Source organism: Vombatus ursinus, unplaced genomic scaffold (genome assembly GCF_900497805.2).
Source record: "Vombatus ursinus unplaced genomic scaffold, bare-nosed wombat genome assembly UNPS02015358.1, whole genome shotgun sequence".
Classification (NCBI taxonomy): Eukaryota; Metazoa; Chordata; class Mammalia; order Diprotodontia; family Vombatidae; genus Vombatus; species Vombatus ursinus.
The window spans coordinates 642,595-665,031 of NW_020955136.1; the positions used below are offsets into that span (position 1 = coordinate 642,595).

At 44.0% G+C, this 22,437-nt stretch overlaps 1 protein-coding gene across 6 annotated transcripts in view; it reads right to left on the minus strand.

Annotated features, from left to right (window-relative positions):
* AFF2 (AF4/FMR2 family member 2) overlaps nt 1–22,437 on the minus strand; it is a 512,420-nt gene that overhangs the window by 20,105 nt on the left and 469,878 nt on the right. For 5 of the 6 annotated variants that reach the window (XM_027847190.1, XM_027847189.1, XM_027847188.1 and 2 more), the window contains 7 exons: nt 19,267–19,429; nt 16,734–17,801; nt 15,054–15,181; nt 11,407–11,629; nt 6,927–7,066; nt 6,274–6,337; nt 3,550–3,686 (listed from right to left, as the gene is read on the minus strand). In XM_027847190.1, the coding sequence (XP_027702991.1) occupies nt 3,550–3,686; nt 6,274–6,337; nt 6,927–7,066; nt 11,407–11,629; nt 15,054–15,181; nt 16,734–17,801; nt 19,267–19,429 (1,923 nt within the window). Of the gene's footprint in view, nt 1–3,549; nt 3,687–6,273; nt 6,338–6,926; nt 7,067–9,001; nt 9,256–11,406; nt 11,630–15,053; nt 15,182–16,733; nt 17,802–19,266; nt 19,430–22,437 lie in introns of those variants that run through there. The other variant, XM_027847191.1, reaches the window with a different exon arrangement.

The window sequence follows — 22,437 nt, forward strand, 5'->3', positions numbered from 1 at the left end:
AGCTCGAGAGCTCTTTTATGCAGAAGCATGAAGATAAGCACAGAAAGTGTGGGAAATCACAGTCAGAACAGTTTGCTGTCATATCCTGAAGCTAAAGCAAGCACAACTCTTTTCTGGACAGTGGTGAATGACCTTCTTTGAAATACTGGAAACACAGGAATCCTGAACTCCCTGGGAGCTCCTCCGTAGGGGCTTTCCCCCTTGTGATGCTGCTCACGGCCCGTCATTGGCACCTTTGGGTTATGCCCTTCATAAACTTTCTAATGGGGATGGGCCTTCATTGTGTTCTCCAGACGGGAGAGGAGGGAGGGATGGCACCAATGGGGTTTCTTGATTGTCCCCCATTCTGGGAGAAACCCTCCATTTTTTCTGGTAATGCCCTTCTCTGATGACATCCTTTCTAGCATTCTGCATAACTTCTCTCTTTTTAAAATTTTTTTTAAGGCAATTGGGGTTAAATGACTTGCCCAGGGTCACACAGCTAGTAAGTGTCAAGTGTTTGGTCTGAGGCTGGATTTGAACTCAGGTCCTCCTGACTCCAGGGCCGTTGCTCCATCCACTGCACCACTTAGCTGCCCCTGATAAGTTCTCTCTTGCATTCTGCTCATACTCTCCAGTCAATACTTTTCCGGGATTTTTTGTGGGAATCTCTTTTATATACTTACATGTATGCATCATACATACATACATACATACATTACACATTAGAGGTGCCTTGGTGCCAGGAAGGCCCAAGTTCAGTCAAGTTCTGTCTTGAATGCCTGCTGACCCTGGGACCCTAGGTGGATAAGATGTCCCCTCTGGGTCCCAGGCACCTCTCTCAGGCAAGAAATTGTAGAAGAGCAGCTAGTCTGGCTGGGAAAACTTCCTTTCCCAATGCTGAGTTCCCCACCAGAGGGAGGCACCTGTCAGGGCACCTGGAACTTCATCTCTACACAAAACCCCCATGTTTACCTATGGACAGACAAACGTGGCACAGGGGAGTCAGAAAGACTCATCTTTGTGAGTTCAAATCTATCCTCAGATACTTCTCAGCTGTGTGACCCTGGGCAACTCGCTGAACTTCTGTCTGCCTCAGTTTCTTCATCTGTAAAATGGGGATCACAATAGCACCTACCTCCCAGGGTTGTTGTGAAGATCTGATGAGATAATATTTGTCAAGTGTTTAGCACAGTGCCTGGCACACAGTAGGTGCTATATAAATGTGAGCTATTCGTTATGATGATGTAATATCCATCTGACTGTTGGTATTCTAGGATCACTTCTCCAGCTGGTTAGGACCTTGGAGATAACCTGGTCTAACTCCTCTCATGTTACAGATAAGTAAAGGGAAGTGACTTACTCCAGGTCACAAAAGTAATGAGGGGCAGGGCTGGGATTGGAATCCACAATAGAGAATTTCATGTTCCACATTCTCTACACTGCCCCCTTGCAGGGAAGTGATCCTATCACACCTATATTTTGGGGAACACGAGGTGGGCAGCGCACTGATGGGCAGGTGGTAGGCAAAAAGGCGTGCAGGTGGTAATTCACTGTATCTGTGGGTCACAGATGTGCTTGACTCGATGCCAGCTCTGACACCAGCCCTATGGGGTTTCATCTTCTAACTAGGCTCTAAAAAGCTTCTTCAGTATTTTCTAGACAAGCTCACTTCCAAGATCTGTGTCTCATTCACTTAGAGGGCCACTGTGTTGTTGTTGCTGGTTTCTAAAATTCCTTCCTCCTCCCTTACAAACATATTACTGTTTCCCACTTGGGTGAGAAAAGGGTGAAGGTGCCGCCTTCTTTCCCCCTCCTTTTTTCCCTTTTAACTAAGCACTCTCCATTCAGTGCATTGAGGCTCTTGAAAATCAATTCATTGCATAAAATCATTGTACTGAGCTTTAATGCAACTTCACAGGTACTTGTGCTAGAGTAAGTAATAGGGTTCAGTGTGGCATCAGGAAGTTTAAAGGTATATGAAAGCTTTGATGAGTTCTCATTTACAAGGAGGTGATGGAGTGCAGGCAGGAGCTCAGTGCCACAGGAATCCTAACTTCTCTCATCGAGGCTCCCACCCCCACCCCAGTGAGACAAACTCTGAGGGGCTCCAATTCTGCTTCCTCTTGCTCCGTTACATCCCTGGCCCTGGTGAGTGCCCATTTTCAGACACAGGGACTTGATGCATGCCACTCCCACCCCCTCCCCCACTCATACAATGTAAAGCATAGTTTTATCATGCAATAAACCCCACTTCCTTTCCTAGCAGGATCAGAGGCCTATCAAGGGCTCTGAAACATTTAAGTACTATCGAACTGTAAGGGGCTAGTGGCAATGAGGAATGCATTTCACCTGGCATTATTTTTCTCCTAAGGTCTAGAAATATCCCATAGCTTGCAAAATAAATCGAGGAAATGGTGGGGGGTGGGGTGGGGGGGTGGCGCTTCACTAGTGTCTCCCCGCCCTCTTTAGTGGGGATGAGATGTACACCAAGAGCAGAGGGAAAGGATGGAGATTTCCCATCAATCCCTTTGCTTTGGTGAAGTTGACCTGGCCCCTTAGTTTATCTTGTTTAATTGAGATCACTCTCCAATCATTAGTTACACTCGGTCTCTATCCTGTATGTAAATATGTGTTGCCACTCTGTAAGCAGAAGAGTGAGCGTTATGAACTGAGAGACCATGTGGGTCTGCCAGAGGAAGGACTATTCACGAGGCGGGGTATCAAGGCCCAATTTCCAACTGAGTTGTTGTTACAGGCCCCTGAAGCATGGCGCAGTTGGAAAGAGCCCTTGGATCAGGAGATCTGGTTCTCTCATTTCCCAGATGAGTAACCGGGGCTGTCAGTTGGGACACTCTCTCAGGTCCCTCCTGGCTCTAACAATGGATGCTCTGCAAGGATCAGAGGGGATACTTTTTCCTTTTTTTTTTTCTTACGTATGTGCCTTAAATGACTTTTGTCTCGTCCGCAACCTAGACCAATAGCCTGGAAAATTTCATTTTTTTAAAAGTAAATGACACCAGGAAACTTTGTAGTTTAATCTCTCCCCTCTCCTCTTCCCCTTTTCACCCTCCTCTCCCTCAAATGCCAGTACAAATGGAAAAAAAAAAGTCTGTTCTCCATCTGTGACCTTAAATGCCAACTTGGAGCTCAGAACAATTTTTTATAATCAGGACAGAAAACAGGGTTTATAATGGAAATCCTGATAGCCCCACTTTAGGGATTTTGAATTATAAAACTACACCTTTTAAAAGACAAGTGTCGTTGCCAAACGGTGAAATGACTATACTTTATTTCCACCCACTACATTTCCATTTTAATTTTATGAATATTGCAAATGATAACACTCACATTATAACCTCTAAAGGGGCTAATTTATAAAAGCAGTGTCCATCAATTATAAATTTTCCATGACATTAATAAAATGGCAAGAACTAATTATGATGACTTCAGAAATGAAGATGCCTTGGACAAATCATTAATATGTTGAAATGATATTTTTTAAAACATAGCAGGTTCTAATTATGACTGAAATGAGATAATGAAAATGATCACAGTAAGGACATTAACCTGATGAGCTCCACAGTTTCAGAGTACATGGTGTATGGAGATTTTGCCTCCAGTGGGTCCCGCTCCATTGCGTTGCCGCACTCGATGAAGGAGAGGGCCGCATCAGTGTAATATACGGCTTTGCCAAACTTCTCTACCTGAAATGGACAAATGGTTGTTCAGCTTTTCTCCTTCAAAAAGAGAGATCACACAAAGAATGGGACACTTTTTAAAAGGTATCCATTCCCCTCGAGGATAAATGGATTGACTTTTGGAGGTGACTATGTCACACAAAAAATGAAGGAGATTTTTTTGTTAAAATGCAGTCCAGCCACCCTTTCCTCCCCTCCCTTGGTGGGAGACGGGTAGACTGCCTCGATGACACCCAGCTGCCAATTTGACTGAAATTGTAGCCTAGAGTCCATTTTTCCCTACTGCTTTGATTCACTGCTCATTGTGAGCACCCTGCTACACAGGAGAGAAGTAACAGATTGGTGCCATTTGTCATGAGAAACGTGAAGTTGTGGTAGGGCTGTTGACAAAAATCTATAGTGTCAAAAAGCTCCAAACACAGCATTCCGAAATATTTTATTTCAGGAGAATTTAATGGCAAAAGGGTTTATCTCTGATAATGGTCATCCTGAAACTGACTCAGGCATCCTGATTTCTTTTGATGTGTAATGAATATTGTATATGACATTTTCTACTGAGGATTTGATAAGAGTATTTAACATTTTCCATTTCTGATAGCTATATGTGCACTTTCCACTAATACGATCTTTTATGTTAAACGACCAATATAATGCTTTTTGACAATTTGTCTCTATATCTCTTATCAAAATGTTTTCTAGGCAACTGTAAGGGTTTCAGTTCTCAAAACGGCACAGCAGCTATCTCTACCAAAGGATTAAAGAACACTGGAGAATGATCCAAGTTACAGATCCAGCTGAATCTGCTGGGACAGTGGCTCCCTCTTCTTAAAATGAATACATGTGCTTCAGCTTTTATGTACTGCAGAAAACCATAGCTTAATGTCTGTAAACTGTTGGGTAAATATTTATTTGCATGAAATTCAGCCTTTCAATCAAAGCTATTCTGGGAAAACCTGTGCATCCATGTGAGAGATTTCGGTGGTGGTGTTTTCTTTTCCCTCTCCTCTCACAAGGTACTTTCCTTTAGCCTTGAGGCTCCCAGCCTCAGGTTGGCCTGTCTTTTGGGGACTCTTATCCCCAATTTTTGACCTCTTTTCCTGGAGCTGTCTGGTGCGGTTATACCTGCATTGGTGGCAGGCAGACCCCACCTGAGAAGGGGAAAGGCTGATGCCTGGTCTTAAGTAATTTCTCCATCTCACTTGTTTTAACTTTTGGAGAAATTTGCCTTTGCATAGTGCTCAGGTGTCCAGCTTGGCTGGGTCACATCTGCTCACGTAAAGGACATTTGACTTACTTGCTTATTTGGGCTCTGACTGAGGATGGAAGACCTGAGGCCCTCCCTCAGCTGTGCTAGCAATTTGTGGACTTCTAGAGGGAGCTACCATCACAGGCCTTTTAGTTCTCCTTTGATGCCTGCACTAGTCACATGCCCCCATCCTCCCAGCATCTTGAACAGAGCTGGCAATTTTGCATGTCTCCTTCATGTGAGTTTGGAGGCTCATGAAACAATTATTTCTGAAGGGATGATTCTGCCCAGGGGGATGTTAGTCCCAGACAGCAGCTGTATGACTTTATTTGACCAAAGGAGGAACAAAAATGACAGCTTGTGAGGCACATGTGGATGAGTGGTTCTTAGGAATCAATGGTGGGTTGCCAAGAACTCGTACATCATGCAGCAATGGGTGTGGTGCCCCATTAAGAGCTCTCTCAGGGTCAAGTTCTCCCTATAGGCCCTGCCTCGCTGTGCGGTGCCGTCTCTGGTTACTTCTGCTCCAACACCTATCCTAATGGCATTGGGCTTAGTCAAAGGTGAGGAAGCAGAGAGCAACATGCCACTCTTAAAGAGACTCCAGAAAGGAGAATGACAGAGCACACGGAAGCCCTTGTTGGCACAGAAAGCTACAGGTTAATTTTAAAATGAAGAGTGTTTGCCTTTAAGGGCTCCTCTGTGGGGAGGGCCTTCTGGGGGAATAGCTGTCAGTGTCATCTTAGTCCACATTCTTAGTCTGAACTCCTCATTGTGGGACACCTTCGACAAAAAGGCATCTCAGGAGACACAGCTAGCTTCATGACAATCAGAGCTACTCGCTCAAATCTGCCAGTTTTAGGTGTGAGGGAAAGGGACTGGTTTTCCTAAGGTCTTGAGGTGCCCATGTCAGCTGAGAGGCCAAATAGATGTTATGTTTCTTTTCCTGATCTTTCAAGGTACTTTTGAAGGGGGCCAGGTGTGGGCCTGGGCTGACTCCTTTTATCTCATAGGGAAAGTACAAAATGCTCTTCCTAAGCTTTCAGGACTGTTGTGAAACAGGTTTTCATTTAAAAAACAAAACAACAACATAGACCTTCAGTCCTTGCAGGTGGGGAAGGAAGCAATTTGTGTATCCATCCCAAGTGGAGGATGTTAGGGTTAGGAATGAGTGCGCTGTGGAAACAGGAGCCACCTTCCTCATTTCTCAGCAGAGGCACTGCTCGGCAAAGGGAGCTTGCGCTGGGCTGCTGGAAATGTCAGTGGTGGGACCAGTCCCCGATGGGTTTTCTTCAGGGAAAGGCGTTGTTCAAGGGAAAAAAGCAGAAAAAAACGCTGGGAACCTACCAGTGCGTCAGCTTTGTGCTTCAGCTTCTTGGCCTCCTGCATGTAATAGTCGGCATTGTGAGGCCTAAACAAACACAATTCAGTCTTTCAGTAGGCTTTGGCATCATTTGATTAAAAGATTGAATAGCCCAAATATTTCTGCTATGAATCCCCATACGGTGCCCAGCAAAATGCAGACAAACACATCTACTCCTGTTATGAGACACCTAGAATAAGTGGGCAAAATGGCTATCTGAGGTATAGAAATGGCCCATTTCAACAAATTCTACCTTCCCCCTTCTCCCTCCCCTGAGTAAGAGCATCACGTAGATAAAATAGATCAGAAATTCCTATTGGTCCCCCAGCATCTATCTCTACTGGAGGAAGCAAGCACAAAAGTGGGACGAAGCAGCCTAGAATTAAAGCTCCTTAATTGGAAACATTGAAATAGCACCAGCACGATCAGAGTAGAGCATGTGGGGAAAGTGCCAAGGCTTGTTGGGGCCTCTGCCTGAGCCTGGCCCAAGGGCCTCATTCTGGTCAACAGTTTTCCTTCACTTGATTTGCACAGAGATAACATTTTACACAGAGAAAAGGATGGAGAAGTCTTCCCTTCAAGGCAGTGCCCCACCCAAGACAGGAATGAGACATTTGGAATACTTCTGATAACATACACGTCATCAAAATGAATCCGAGGTCTTCTGGCCTCTGAGCTCCCATTGGCTAGGGAGGACATTGAAGACCAAGTAGCCATCTCCAGTTGATTACTATCCCGAAGCCCAATGCTGGGACCCCGATTATACGTATCTTCACCCTGTAAAAAAAAAAAATAATAACTTTTATTAACTCAGGTTTTTGGCAAAATCTCTCATCGTGATTGGCTTTGACCAAACAGAAGTGACATGTCTTAAGGTTAAAAAGGTTTTTTTTAGCCTAATCAGTCACTAGGTTTATTTCTCCTATGACACTCAACTCTCAACCAATAAGCTTCTGTAATTACATACTTCCACTATCTCACGAATACCCATTCCCAAAGGTTTAAAGTCAGCAGGGAGCCACTCAGCAGAATTGGTGAAAAGGTGGCAGGGTAGGGAGTGGGGCAGGATGGGAGAGCCTGGCATTGAGAATCTTTTACTAGGCTCCTTGTGAAACACCTTCAATTCCATAGCATCGGAAAGACCTCTAAACACCTTATTTAACATCAGCTCATGAGTTGTTTCTGTGGACAAGCCTATCCGCAGCTGGAAGGCTTTGAAGCTAGTTAGACATACTTCAGGCCTGGTCTTCCTAGTAGCTGTCTGCCACTGATGTGGACTGTTATCTTCTTACTCTCAGCCTGCGCCAGTGAGATGTGGATAGCAGAGAACAGACAGAGAAAGGAGGTGAGAAAAGAAAGACAAGCTCACTTGCCTGTCAGTGTCCCACATTCTTAGGCCAAGTGGGCATTGGCTGTAAAGACTCAGGGAAGAGTGAGACTCTAGTGCTTAGTCAAGTGCGTTGTAGAGGGTCGGCACTTAAAAAATAAAATGCACAATATGTGTCTGCAGTGGAATGTGACAACCGCAGATATCACCATGATTTTGTGCTGGCTTCCAAGAGGCACAGAACATGGTAGAGCACTGTGTTTCTATGCTGGTTAAATGAAATTGGGAGTACTGGGGTCAGTTCTGGAGCCTACAGTTTAAGAATGGCATTGATAAGGGGACAATATGCAGGGGAGGGCAGCTAGATTATTGGAGGGCCTTTGACTCCATGTCCTCTGAGGATGGGTTGAAGGAACTGAGACATTTAGCCTGAAGAAGAGAAGGCTCAGGAGAGTTGTTGTGAAGTGTGTGAAGGGATGTAATGTAAAAGAGAAATTGGATTTCTATTCCTTGGCCCGAGAGGGCAGAACCAGGGCACATGGGTGAAAGTTGCAGCAGCCAATTTTCCTGCTCTCCAAAAGTGAGAGGGGCCATTTCTGGCAGTGAGGAGTCTTTCCCGCCACTGGGTATCTTTTGGCAAAGGCTGATGACCAGCCAGTAGTTGGAAGGGAAGATGGTGGCTGTGTGACTTTGGGCATCATAGAGGGAAGTCTTTTATGGGTATGGTAAGGCCCAAATGGCTGCTGAGTTCCTTCTTGTAACTCTGCAATTCTGTGATATTGTCTGTGGAATTTGAGACTAATAGGAATGAGGTCAGTAATCCAATGGACAGAAATAAAATTCAGGTTCCCTTATATTTAGGTTGTGTATAGTGACACATTCACATTAAGGTCTAATCGCTTTTTCAGTCAATAAAAAGCAACAGTGCTGAGCTAGACAAAAGGAGTCCGCAAATCTCTCCTGCCAAGGTGGAGTGGGCCAGCAGGCCCCAGAGCTCCTGGACTGGCAGAGGCGTGCTCTCATTTTGATGTGGTAATAGCCCAGTGAGGTAGGCAGGGCAGGCACCATTATCTCCATTTGATAGATGTGCAGACAGAACACTGGAAAGAGTTCAATGACTTGCTCAAAATCACAGCAAATTTATAACATCCTAGACCAGAGCCCATTTCTCTTGCCTCTTTGTTTAGTGAAAAACAAACTATCCCCACACTGCCTTACAGACTTCAAGCTTGGGTGCCTGGGAGAATTGTGGCACTAAGAACAGAAATGGGATTATTGTAGAATTGACATTATAAACATTAGCATTAAAAGTTTTATGACTGTTATATTAAAAAAAAAAGCTTTTTATTAAGCACCTAATTAGCTTTGACAATAGAGTCTTGCAGAGTAAAAACAGTATTCCATAGCCACATACTACATGACTTTCCAAGGGTTTATCAAATATAACCAAAAAGGAAGTTTTTAATGTTAATTATAGTCATTGTGCCAGGTAGGGTGAATAGTAAGTACTGTTACTGTTTAGAACAGGTGGCTCTGTTTTATTGTGGTATAGTAGAAAGGTGTTGGAGTAAGAAGATCTGGGATCAGGGTCTTCTTCTGATACAGCTCTGTGACTCTGGACAGGTGTCAGTTTCCTCATCTGTAATATAAGGACAAAGATACTAGCACTGTTTACCCCCCAGGGTGCTTATGAAGAAAAGCCTGAGTGAAGTGCTAAGTCAGAGTTGGGGATTCCTACCTAGTCAACATCTCTGATTAGGCTGACATTATCAGTGGGAGTATCAATTCAGTATAAAGCATTGTCTCTTCCCTCTATCTCAGCTGCTGCTGTGAGAATCACCTTTGATAATCCAGGTGCATAACTTCAGGCCCTGAAAGCTCTGGAGCCTGCTGGCCTTTTCTGCAGTGGAATCTGCCCTCAGGGTCCAGGCCCACTCCACACTGGCAGGAGACATTTGGGGACTTGTTTTGTCTAGTTCAGCACTGTTACTTTTTATTGACTTAAATAGTGATTAAACCTTAGTAAACATGGTAACTCCCGATGTGCCCCCATTTTATGGATTCTCTGTGATTCATTTTTCATCCCAGGTCAGCTTGTCCTCCACCATGTAACATGCCCCTGTTGGCCACTCCCTGCTGAAGGAGGTTGAGAAAACAGAAGCTCAGCTTTTTGGTTGAACAGAATTAGCCTTAGATTTGGACCTGGAGGAGTCGGGTTCAAATCCTGCCTCTGCTGCTTACTCATCTGTGTGACCCGGGCTAAGTTGCTTCAACACTCTGGGCCTCAGTTTATTCCTCTTCTGTAAAATGAGGGGATTGTACTATATGACATGTGAGGGTTCTTCCAGCCCTGAAGCTTTGATCTTATGACTTAAATCAAAACCTGCTTAAGGAGTTTTCTACCAAAACACTGTGTCGCTCTCAGAGCCACACAAGGGATTCTCTACTGGTTTGACTTATCGTTGCTATTAGATGAGTGCTCAGTCATCTCTGATTGAGAAGCTGTTTTAGCACTTTCCCTAAGTACATGGGGTAGAGAGGACAGAAAACTTTTAAGTTCCATCCACACACAGAGATAGCAGCACTAAAACAGAACATTTTATGATGCCCAAAGTCACACAGCCAGTACGTGTCAGAGGCAGAACTCAAACTCAGGTCTTCCTGATGCCAAGGCCAGCTCTCTATCCACTTATTATTCCATACTGTCTCACTTTGTCTTTTCTTATGTGTATACGTACATACATATAGAGACTCTCTCTCTCTATATATGTATATATACACAATACTATATTATAGTATAAGCTCCAAACATACTATAAGCTCCTTGAGGTTAGGGACTACTTTATTTTAGTCTTTGTATCTCCAGTACTCAACACAGTACCTAGTACATAGTAGGCACTTTAAAAAACATTTGTTGATTGACCAAGTATTGTGCATATAGTTATGACTTACAGCATTTGCAAAGTCTAAAATAAAGTATCTCATCTCAGAATTAGCAAGCAAGAGATGCTGAATCTTTCCGAATTGATGTGGGATGGCCCACAGACTCCAGACATTTTGTGACCTATATTACTGGGCTGCCACCAGCATGCTATCCTCTGATGCTTCATTGTAGTGGGAAGGTGGCCCTGGGCTCTTGAAGGCTTTGCCAGCCAACTAAAACTTCCGTCAGATCCTACCAAACTGGGAAGGCTTCAGGTTGAAAAATCCTAGAAGCCTTGGTCATCAAGGACCTCTAGACTTCATTAAGTCAGTCTTCTGCCTTAAAGCAGAGCTCAGTTTAAACTGTCCCTCTCAGAAAGTTCTTTCTCTTAGAGTAAAATATCTCCAAGGGAAGAGCTTCTCTGGTCTCTGTTAGCAATCCATTCCCCCCTCCCAATCAATTCAAGGCAGGATGTGATAGTTATAAGACTAGTGGAGAGGAGGTGGGTGGGGGTGGTGATTACCTATCTGAGTTAGCAAAGGGGAAAGTATAAAATTGAGGGGGGAGGCGAAGCCCAGAAGGGAGAGAAGAAGGCTGCTGAGTGATGGCAAAGTTGACTCTGTCCAGACATCCGTTGCCATCATCTAGGTATAGTCTCTCCTCCCCCAAATATTCCATCTCTGGTTAACCCAACTCCTGTTTCCTTCGACATCCCAACCTCTCAGTTGTCCAACAGCATTAGCTCCCAGGGCCTTTGTTTCTAGACTCCTTCAGTCCTTCAACCACACCCGAGTGGCACTGACCCTCCTGCACCCCACCTCGAGCTTGGCTTAGGATTGAACATTGCCCCCCCCCCCAAATACTTACACATATTCTGAAGTTTAAATGGCTCTTGCTCTCATTCTTTCTGTGTCTGGCAAAGGAACAACTGGCAGCTGGAAAAGCAGTGGGCATGGGAACTTCCTGCCCAGCGGAACTGTTGCTGTCAGAGCTGACTCGCCGATGTAGGGGCTCGTCCGACAATGGGGACAGTGGAGGTGGGAAGAGTTTGTCATCTCTTTTCTTTGTCATTTTTTTGGCTGGAATATTTCTGGTGGAGGAAAACAGAAATCATTTGTGTTCTCAGCCCTTTTCTCCTCCTATTTCTTGTCATTTAGGGCAGCATTTTAAGTGATGATAGATACCACAGTCCCTTACTGATGATGGCCTTCCAATGGAGATTGAGTGTATGCATTGGAAGTTAGGTTTGGGTCTTTGAAGCAGATCTCTAGATCTATTTAATGGTATAACTTAGGGCCTTAGTGTGATATACTCAGTCTTTCAAGGCTAATTCACACTAATTGGATTTTTATGGGAAATACAATGTATACTTTAATTCCCCCCCACCAATTTAAAAGGAAGATTTCTCCTTATTTTGAAGTAGAACTTCTCAGCAGAAGCACTAAGTAAATGATGGGATTAATGAGCTGAGAGAGCTTTTCTTAAGATAGATGTGCACACATTCCACATATACCTATGGGAAAAGATGGCAAATTCAGGTGAAGAAAACTGTTTGCCTCAGCAATAAAACATCATAAACACTTGACTCAAAAGGCCCCAGACAGACTGACAGCCAAATCTGAGGCACCCCACTTTCCAGAATATGTCTCTTTTAGTCGTAGCAAAACTGTGTATTTTCAAATACAAGCACACCTTATTTTAGAACTTGTAGAAATGGGCAATCTGCCCAAAGAACCAAGGCCACCAAAAAAAAAAAAAAAAAAAAAAAAAAAAAAAACCACACACAACTCAATAAAGGACTTTAGGCCCTGGTAGTTATTTCTGATAGGAATGCAGGCATGGATTTTTATTTTAGTTACTGTTTTAGTCTAATCAATGAGGATTACTTGAATTTTCATTTTTTTCTTGCACAACTGATATTGCACTGAACAGTCATTTGCTTTCCGTGATTATTGACAAAAATTTTCGGTAGCAAATTAAGTCAACAAGAATTCTGTTTTCCTCTTGGTCAACTTCAGTCAGTGTCAGAAGATATAGATTTCCAATATCTCCCAGCAGCAAATCAAAGATGAACAAGTCAGTTCATTGGGGTTGCACAAATTTGCCAGTCATCCTCTCTCTATCTCTTGTCTAGCCCCCAGTGACAGCTCCCACCACGCTGAAGAATTTAAAATCCCTTTAAGTGTTTTTACCATTATTATAACTGGCTAAAAATAATTTTTAAAAAATTGACATTAGTTTAAAAAAAAAAAAAACAAACCGTTTTCCCCAATAGAAGTAATTTTAAAGCAGTCATGATGTGTGATCAAAATGATCTCTAACATAAGCTTGTGAAGCTCTCCAAAATACAGGGCCAAGCCAAGCCCAAGGAATACACAGGTAGCTGAGCTTTAGAAATCTCTGCATACAGCTATCACGGATAGCCTTAGCACAGAGGAGTTAGCAGAGGTTTCCCTCTGCTTCTGGTCCCGTGGGCCGTAATAGTAGGGCAGACACAGTCATCATGGAGGGTTGGCTCCTCCCCTCTGCACATTACATAGGTCCACTAAGGTCCACTGGAGCACATTGGGGAGGAGACCTGACAACCTGGGGCTTGGGGCATTTTACTTTGTAGAAGTCCTTCAATGATGGGCGTATTCTAGCAGCATCAGCGATGATGTCCTAGAACACTCATTTTCCTTACTCTGATCGTCAGCTGGCTCCCAGAGGAGAAGTGGGTAAAGCAGCCATTCCCCCTTTGATGACAGGGAACAACTCCCCCAGCAGGGTGAGTCTTTAGGTCCTAGCAAAGACCTAAGATCATCTTCTCCATGTGAAAAAGAGCCCTTGGTCTCCAGCGGCTTTCCAAGGCTTTCATGGAAAGCATCAGTGAGCTATGGATGTACAGAGAAGAATGGTTGCTTAGAGGGAAAGCCTTCAGAGAGAGAAATTATTTCTTTCACCCCATTTATTCCACTGATATCTTATATTCTGATTGGTGGTTTTTAAATGACAAAGTAGACCCATTTTCTTCTTCTGTCCCTTTCCCTCTCCTCCCAAATAGCAAGAGATCCTAGGTCCCCCCTACTCATGGATATTTAGAGAGAATAGAAAGATATTATGGTAAATGAGATGTTTGCTCAGAGAAACTGCCTCTATTTTCAGGTTTAAACCCCCTACACATGGCATAGCAAGAAATACATAAATGATTTGCTTATGAAAAAGGACAGTTGGGGGAAATGAAGGGAGTAAAAGACCAAGCATCTAGGGCTGTGGCAGTAATATTCATTACCTGCAGGAATTCTGCATGAGCAATTTCCCTTTTCAGAACCTCATTATCCTGACTGGCCTCAGACATCGTCTAAATTTTTCTAAGTCTATGGCTGCTGGTTCTGGACTCGAATACTTTCCTTCCTCTAGAAGATGTCTTGGAATGGTTCAAGCCTGGCAGCGCATGCCTTGGAACCCTGGCAGATTTGGAGGGGGCGCTCCAGAATGTGCTTCCCTCTCTATCCCAAGGCCTCATGGAGTAAAGGTGGAGCTCCCTTTGTTCTGAGCGTGCAGTATTCTACTGGGGAAGTGGGAGCTGGCAAAGGGGGGGAGGGAACCAGGGAGGTATAAGCAGTGAGAAAGCTGAAGTGTGTAAACAGTGGCAGATGAGATCTATGCCAACTCATTGCTCCTAAACAACAAGCTGGGAAATCCAGTGCTGTGAGCATTTTGCCAGACTGGTGCTAGGCTGGGGGCTACTAATAGGCTCAGGGACTGGCATTTGATGGAAGTCATCTTCACTTCTGAATGACTATGGCAATAATTATCCAGGCTGGATACTTTAAGCAGCTGGCATGACTGTTAGTTAAGTTAGATTTAGAATCCAGGAAGGAATATAGTCCAAATATCAGGGATGAACAGAGGGCTGGACTTTGCACTGGAAAGTTTATGCAGCTGGAGGAAGAAGGGGAGGAGGCTGATTGGCAGACAATGAAAATGTCACAGCTTGCATGCGTCCTGCCTGTTGTGGGTGATCAAAAAGGTGCAGAAAACTAAGTGTCATTTAAAGCAGCAGCTTTCCCCCTTGTTTGTCCCCAGCCCCACCTGACTGCTTTTCATTAAGGCCTGAGAGAGCCATTGATTCTGTCTTCTTATCAACTGTTCTCTCCCCCAAACAGAGCCACACTGTTTGAGAACTCAAGATAGGGCAACAAGGAGTTACTTTTTCGGGGGAAGTGATCTGCTTAATCAAAACTGCCACTGGAGATTGTTGGTTGCTGGGTCATTTGGTCGATGGGGTAGAAGTATTAACGTTGGCCTGTGTTACGTCACTTATTTCTGTTCTGCTTTGGGACAAATGCCATTTGGGGCTTATGCAGTGGTTCTGTGAGATGGTACAAGAGCACCAGTTGTGTTGAGGGATGCCCATCTTTTACCTGCAGCTCCTCTCGGATGGGGTCCCCCCCAACTCTTTAGAACTTAAAGCTTAAAGTTCTTTAGAACACTTAATAGAATTAATGCACAAAGAAACAAACCAAACTTACTCTTTAGTGGTTGGGAATCTGTGACTACTGGGTATTGGTGAAATGCAAGGTGGGAGCAGGCAGGAAGGTGGAATGTGTTCTAGCCGTTGCTTCTTGTTCTCCGTGAACAAGTCCAAAGGGTCAGATGGCTTTAATAAAAAAGAAAGCGGGAATCACACAGGATCTACATCAACATTCTACTTAGAGGGAATAGTACGGTCTAAGGTTAGGGCAGATTGCTTTTTATAAATAGGATTATGGAGTGGGTGAGTCAGAGATGCTTATATAATTAAAGGTGCCTTTGGTATGGCAACTCCATGTGACCAGCCAAACATCAGGCAGTACAGATAGTGTGAGTGCCTGATTTGGGCATGTGATGGATATGGTAACATTCAGCTTGCCTCTTTTCTCTCTCATGATGTTCCCCAAATGAACAGTATAGAACCAAAGCTGTAGCCCCAGGTACAAAGCTTGTCCAAGTAGAGAGCTAGTATGCTGGTAGTGACAGAAAAGGTAAAACTGGGATGGTGCTAGGGCAATCCACAAAGAGCATGGGATCTTTTCTGGGGTGCCCATAACTTAAACTTACTCTACTGGAGGTGGCCATTTTAACTAAGAATAGAGCTCCAGGTTTATCTGCCACAGAATTTCTGTCAATTGCAATACAGTCAACAGGCTCTGAAGTTTTGCACTGATCACAGATATGTGTGCAAATCAGAGATGTTCCTTTCCTACCCTTCCCCCATCCCTGAAATGAAATTAATGTTTTCAGAAGGCATCAAGATTCCTCTGTTGGGCAGTACAGCAGCTCTCTTATGGACAGGATGCTTAGGAGATAGAGAATGAGAGTCTTTCCTGCCTCCTCTGCAGCCCTCCTGAAGGTAATGGGGGGAGCATTACTGAGTACCTCCTCACTAGTTAAAAGCCATGATGTTAATTTGCCTTTTTTTCTGAGAAATAATCTGAAAACGTAGCACCATCATGTGCTGATTTAATCAAGGAAAAAAAATTTCAAGAATATATTATTTGTCATTGAAAAGTTTGTTCTATGCTTCATTTTCAGGGTACCTCTTGTCTGCCCTATGAGATATGGGGTTATCACAAGCCAAAACAACCATAGAAACCGAGGCTCCCCAACCTTGCATTTAGCCACTCTGCTCTAGGTTTTCTGTGCTATTCATAAACAAACAGCATCCCAAAGATCACTGTCGCTTGGAATTTTGTCTCTGCCTAGAGCAAGGAGAGCCAAAGTGGAATGTGTTGTAGGTATGTGAATGCTCATCAGGAAAAGGTAGTTCTGATGCACCTCTGTGTCTCTGCAGATAGTGAGGAAGGAAGAAGGGGGTAGAACTTTTAAAAAATTTGGCCATTTTGACAATCTGTGGCTTCCATGGAGGGGAGACGATGAGGAAGTCAGGAAAGCAGAGAGTACCTCTCAGGCTCTAAACCTCAGGTGAGGGGGGGTGTGAAGACCCAGGGGAGGGGGAACCAACTCTCTGTCCATTTCTTTCCCTTGGCAGAGAATGCAACTGCCATTCCTGACTAACCTGGGGACTACAACTTGTCAGCAGGGCAAATACCCTAATCCTACTTTATTCCTTATAAAAGGCAATACTGTCCTAAATGGATGCAGCCCTTGGGGCTGACCTTGAACAATGGGCAGCCCACCTAGCCACTCATTCCCACCCTTAGATGACCTACCTTGTATTTCCTCTTGTTCTTGGCAGGCATCTTCTCAGCAAATGAAGGGCCAGGTGACTCTCGGGACTGGGGGAACTGTGGTGGTTGTGTTTGTGGTTGTGGTGGTTTTGTGTTATTCTCTCTGGGCTCAGACTTGGCAGAAGTGGTTTCAGGTGGGTCTTGGCCAGGCACTCTAGACAGTAAGCCAAGATCTATTTTGACCCAAAGTGCTTTAGTGTCGTCATAATCACGTATTGGGGACAGAAGTTCCGTTTGCACAATGCGCAGAGGTGAGAAAAGCTGTTCCTCCACCTCATTGGTGGTGACGTCCATACAGAGGCTGCTGCTGCTGCTTCTGGTTAAAGTGCTGACACCGATGATGCTGTTGCCTGGAGCCTCCTTAGGTTTGATGGCATTGGTCAGTGAAGGACCAGGAGGCACCGCTTTGACCTGTAAGGCTTCGTCTTGGTCAGTGTTTGAGTCTGAAGTTGAGGAATCAGTTTCCACAAATTCTCGAGACTTGGGGACAATTTTTCCAGGGCCTCTGAACTTCTTCTTTTCAGCAATAAATGCTGCAGTAAGTTTGGGTTCTTTCCTTGGGGCCAGTTTTCCAACTGCTGCTCTGTTCCGTGCTTTGGCCTGCTCTGGGTGTTCCAGTGTGTCTTTTTCTTTGGGAGTGTTGCTGGGCTGAATATTTGGTCTAGGCCAGGGGCATTCTTCAGTGCTGGGTGTCCTTTCGACCTTTTGGGGTTGCTTTTTGCCTATGGGCCTTTGTGAGGCTGCTTCGTTTTGAGCGGGCGACTTCTGCCTGGAGTTTTTGGCCTCTACAGGAGGAGGTGGTTTCTGGATAAGCCGTTGTCGAGCCTTCTCCCGGAGAGGGCTCAGGAGGGGCCTCTCTTTGGGTTCGATCTGGAATAGGCCAGGATTGACTTTGCCCTTATTCTGTACTTCAGTTTGTGGAGCGATGGAAAGTAGAGAACTGTTCTCGTTGGAAGTCTCATTTTGGTTGCTTATAATGGTCTTGTTATGAGGGTTCACTTTGTTCAGCCATTTGTCGAGCTGCCACTTGTTGGTTGAAGGAGGCTCTGGCTATGGGTGGCAAAACAACACAAAATTCATTTGACATTGGAAGCCAGCAGTGTCCTCAGCATACTGACACTTGGCTGAAGAAAGCAAAAGCACAGACTCAGTTACTACCTCACTTTTAAGGTTCCCTGTAATATATCACCACTACAGGTGCAGTACCCTAGTGATGTCCACTCACCATCCCCCAAGTACACACCGCTCACTCCTGCTTCCATGTCATGGCAGTTCCCTTAGTCTGCAATGGTTTCTCCTGTCTTATCCAGTCACCCAGGTGCCTCCAAGTCATCTTTCCCAGGTTTCTGTGCTCCCCATGAAGCTCTGAGCTAATTCAACTGCTTTTCCCCTCTGTTTTCTTTAGTACCATTTCTGTTTCCTCTCAGGGAACAACTGGGTCAACTGTTGATGGTGAAGTTAAAATAGGCTGGCTCCGCTATCTTTGATGGCAAAAATAATTTGGTATAAAACATCTTTCAGATCTTTTCTCTTTTTCATCTCTTGTCCTCACTCCAGTTTCATCCCTCAAGGAATCTCTATGTAATGGGGTCTTGTGCCACACTATTTGTAAAGTGGGGGTTTTTCTCCTTTCCATCCGTTGCTTTTCACTTTTTTATGAGATGGCGCTGCTCACATACTTCCACCATCCTTTCATGAGTTGACATAGCTAAGGAATTCCTGAACAAAGGCCAGCCTACAGCTAACAAACCCTTCTGTACTTATTTTGGGACTTGGTTTACAAAGCAACACAGCATTACATGATAAGGCCCTACACCTCCACTTAAAAAATACTTCCTATGGGCTAAGATAGGCCTTGTGTAGTATCTAGGGAATATTTTGTGTTATGGTCCCCTTTGGCAATCTGGGGAATCCTATAGACTCCTCAAAATAATGTTTTTAAATAATTAAAGGAAATGCTAAATTTCAGTTAGACGTTGGTGAAAATGAAGATTGAATTTCTTTTTTTCTACCCAAGTTCACAGACCCTTGCAAACCTAGATCCTTTGTCTTAGAGAGCTACCCAGGACCTGAGAGGTCAAGGGACTTGACTGTGGTCACACAGCTACACAGAGGAAGGACTGGAACTCAAGTCTTCCTGACTCCAAAGCCAGTCCTCTATGCACTAATAAAGAGAACGCACAGTTATATAATTTAAGTTTTGCAAAGCACATTCCTCAAAATACTCCTTTGAGATGGGAGTTATGCAAATATTATTATTCCCATCTTACAGATAAAGAAACTGTGGCCCAGAGAGGTTAAGTAAACGGATCAGGGGCACACAGCTAATATCAGAACAGCCATTAAAACCAAGTCTCTTGATTTTGAATTCAGCTCTCTGCCCACTATGCAAAGAAAAAAAGCAACTGAATGACATGAGTGGAAGAAAAAAGGAAAGGAAACCCAACTGGGAGCGGGGCTGGGGTTTACACAAACTAGGCCTTGCATGCCCAGCGCTGGGCAGGGAGTCAGTTACCTCGGGCGTGTTGCTGCGGGATTCCTCATTGCCCTCGCTGTCGCTAGAGGTGCTCTCGCTGTCAGAATCAGACTCAGAACTGCTGTCAGATTCACTGGAGCTTCCAGACCCCCCACTGGAGGGAATGACGACAGGCTCAGGGGCAGGCGGCGGCAGTGTCGGGCTGAAAGAGACAAGCGGCATTCTTGGCATTTTGCTCAGCAACATGCAATGGACGTCACGAGCCATCATTCAATAAGTATTTATCATCAGTGCCTCCCATTTTCTTGGCTTGCAAAAGGAGTATGAGACATGTTCGGTGCCCTTTTGGAGTTTATGTCATTGAGGACACAAGACACCCATGTGGAAACAGTGATGTAGCAAAGGGACTCAGGAGGTTGCTGAAGGGGATGCCCAGTGGATTAGAGCGGTGTAAACAGGACCTCAACACTAGACTGTGCTAACAGCTTCTGTTTATAGGCATTATTTGAAGTCTGATCTTTTGTATGTATGTGGCCAGGTGTCTGCGTATATGACTTCATTCTTCACTTTCTTTTTTGGGATAAAAAAGGAAACAAACCTTTTTCTAGTGTCCTGTTTGCAAACCATCATAAAGACTCTACCCTTCACTTTGAGCCTGGCCAGCTACTTGGTGAAGTGATTACAGATACTCATTTCTATTTTCCAGATGAGGAAATTAAAGCCCCCACCCCAAAGTAAAGTGATGGCAAGAAAGTAGCAGAGGCAGGATTCAAACCTAGGTTTCTCCTGGCCCGGAGGCCATTATGCTTTCAATTACTATCTGTCTTGCCTACATTGTTTGGCAATAAATGATCCATTAGACAGAATAATTCAAGGTGCATTCATTAGAATTCCAGCTCCTCAAGGGCAGGGTAGCATAGTCACTGGCACACAGTAGGCACTTAACAAATACTTATTAAATGACTGACTGACTGAAAGACTCAGCAGATCTTTTTACTTAATATTTTTTAACACTGCAATAAGACGATGTAATTAAAACTGAGTTTGCAGTCATGGTGCTAGAGGCATTGAAAAGGGAAGGCAATACAAAGTTTACTGGTAATAAAGAAAGGTCATTTTGAATTACTTTACAAATCAGCTACAGCCCAAGGTAGTTAGCTACCAAGCAGCTAATACTTTGGATATGAAAAAGATCCCATTATGATGTACGATGTTTTCCCCACATCTCTTCAAATTAATTCCTTTGGGAAAAAAAAATAAAACCTATTCTGAACTTCTCACACCTGAAATGAAATGGGCATGTCCGTAGACAGAGTAGAGCAGAGGAAGACATGGTGAATCCCTCTGATTTTATTTGTATTTTGAAAGCCATTGATTCCTCTGAGGCCCCAGACCAGATTCAGGCTTGGTTTGACACTTACATTTGTTTTTTATCTGTTTCTTATAAATATCACTATCAAAAACATGAACATTTGGGTATGCAAAGAACAAAAGAGGATCACATATGAAATCATGGACGTGTTAGTTTGTAAAGTGCACAGAGTAAAATAAGAGTGACAAAATTGCCAAGTTTATTCTCTTCTCAACTTTTTCATTTCACATCCATAGTTTTTACTTTCTTGATCCTTCTTTCCCTTTTTTGGTGTCTCCATCAATCCCTGCTCCCTAACGCACCCTCTCTTTTAACAAAACAAAGCAACACATTGGCCTCATCTGAAAATGATCTCCCCTCCAGTCCACTGGCTCTCAGCCAAGAGGCATCCCTCACATCTGTGGAGGAGCCAGCAGTCTACCCAATAGAACAAGCCTCTACTCCAAGAAGTCCTCCCCAGCTGCTCAAATGGTTTTCATTTGCAATTATATTGTTACTCAAATATAGAGAATTCCTTCTGACTTGTCCTATACTTCTCAGGGCCATCATACTTTCCCACCTTTCCCCTTCCTCCAGTCTTCATAAAAACTATTTATTGTTTTCTGTAAATGGTTGGATTATTTATAGAGGCACAGATAAAGAGAATGTTGGACTTGAAAGGAAGCCTAAAGATCATTTGGTCCCATCCCAGCATTGTGCAGGAGAGGAAATCGGGCTCCTAACAAGTAAAGAACTTCAAAGGTCCAAAGCCCAAGGTCACATTGAAGTTTCCTGGCAGAATGGAGACTAGAACCAGGGGCGCCTCATTCCTCATCCAATCCTGTCTCCTCCAGTAAAACCTTTTAGGAACTCTTTGAAAAGGTGTACCAGAATGGATGGTCATAAGGAACCACCTTAATTGATGTTAAATTTGTAAAGCTGATCAAGCAAAATATTTGCCAACTGACAGCCTTTAATGATAACTGCTACTTCATAAGCCACTGTTGGCTCTCAATGTTTGTGTGCATCCGTTTCAGAACTTGAGTGCAAATTATCCAGGGCTTTTTTTCTTCTATTCTTATGGCCTCTTTGATTTGCTTGAGGATCCTCTCCCTCCTCTTAAAGTAAATGCCTCCCTTCAACTTACTTAGACTGTTCCAAAATGTTGGGCCAAGGTTGAAGTTGAAAAAGATGACTGAAGGAGAGCAGGGTTATCCTAATTTTTTTTTTCTCCCAATGTTGAAGCATGCTTCCCTTCTCATCCCTTACCCGCCTTCCTCAAACTTGTTCTGCCCATTGACCACGTTGGGGGGCATTCTTGTTCTTTCTTCCTCTGACAATAGGGCTAAAGGAGGCCCTGAGGTACAATTATTGAGTAAGCTGGACTGAACTGTGGGAGAAACATGAGGCTTCCATTCCATTCTTTAGTCTAAATTAGTCCATACTCTCCCCTCTCCCTTGACCCCCCTCTTCCCATAAGCCTATTCTCCAAGATTACAGCCCTATGAGCTGTGAAGAAAGCCATCTTTACCTACTGGTCAGGAAAAAATGTAATCTCTTTACAATCTTTCGGACTCTAAATGCTGGAGAGGCTGTGGGAAAACAGCTACATTGCTGGCCTGGGGGTGGAGCTCTCAACTAGTCCGATCATTCTGAAAAGCAATTAGGAACTAGGCTCCTGAAGACGATTAACTTGTGCATCCTCTTTGACCCAGGGATATGCTATTAGATCTACTACCTCAAAAAGATCAAGGAAAAGGACGCATATGTACAAAAATGTTTATAGCAGCTCTTTTTGTGAAAGCAAAGCACCGAAAACTATGGGGATGCACACTAACTGGAGAATGGCCGAACAAGTT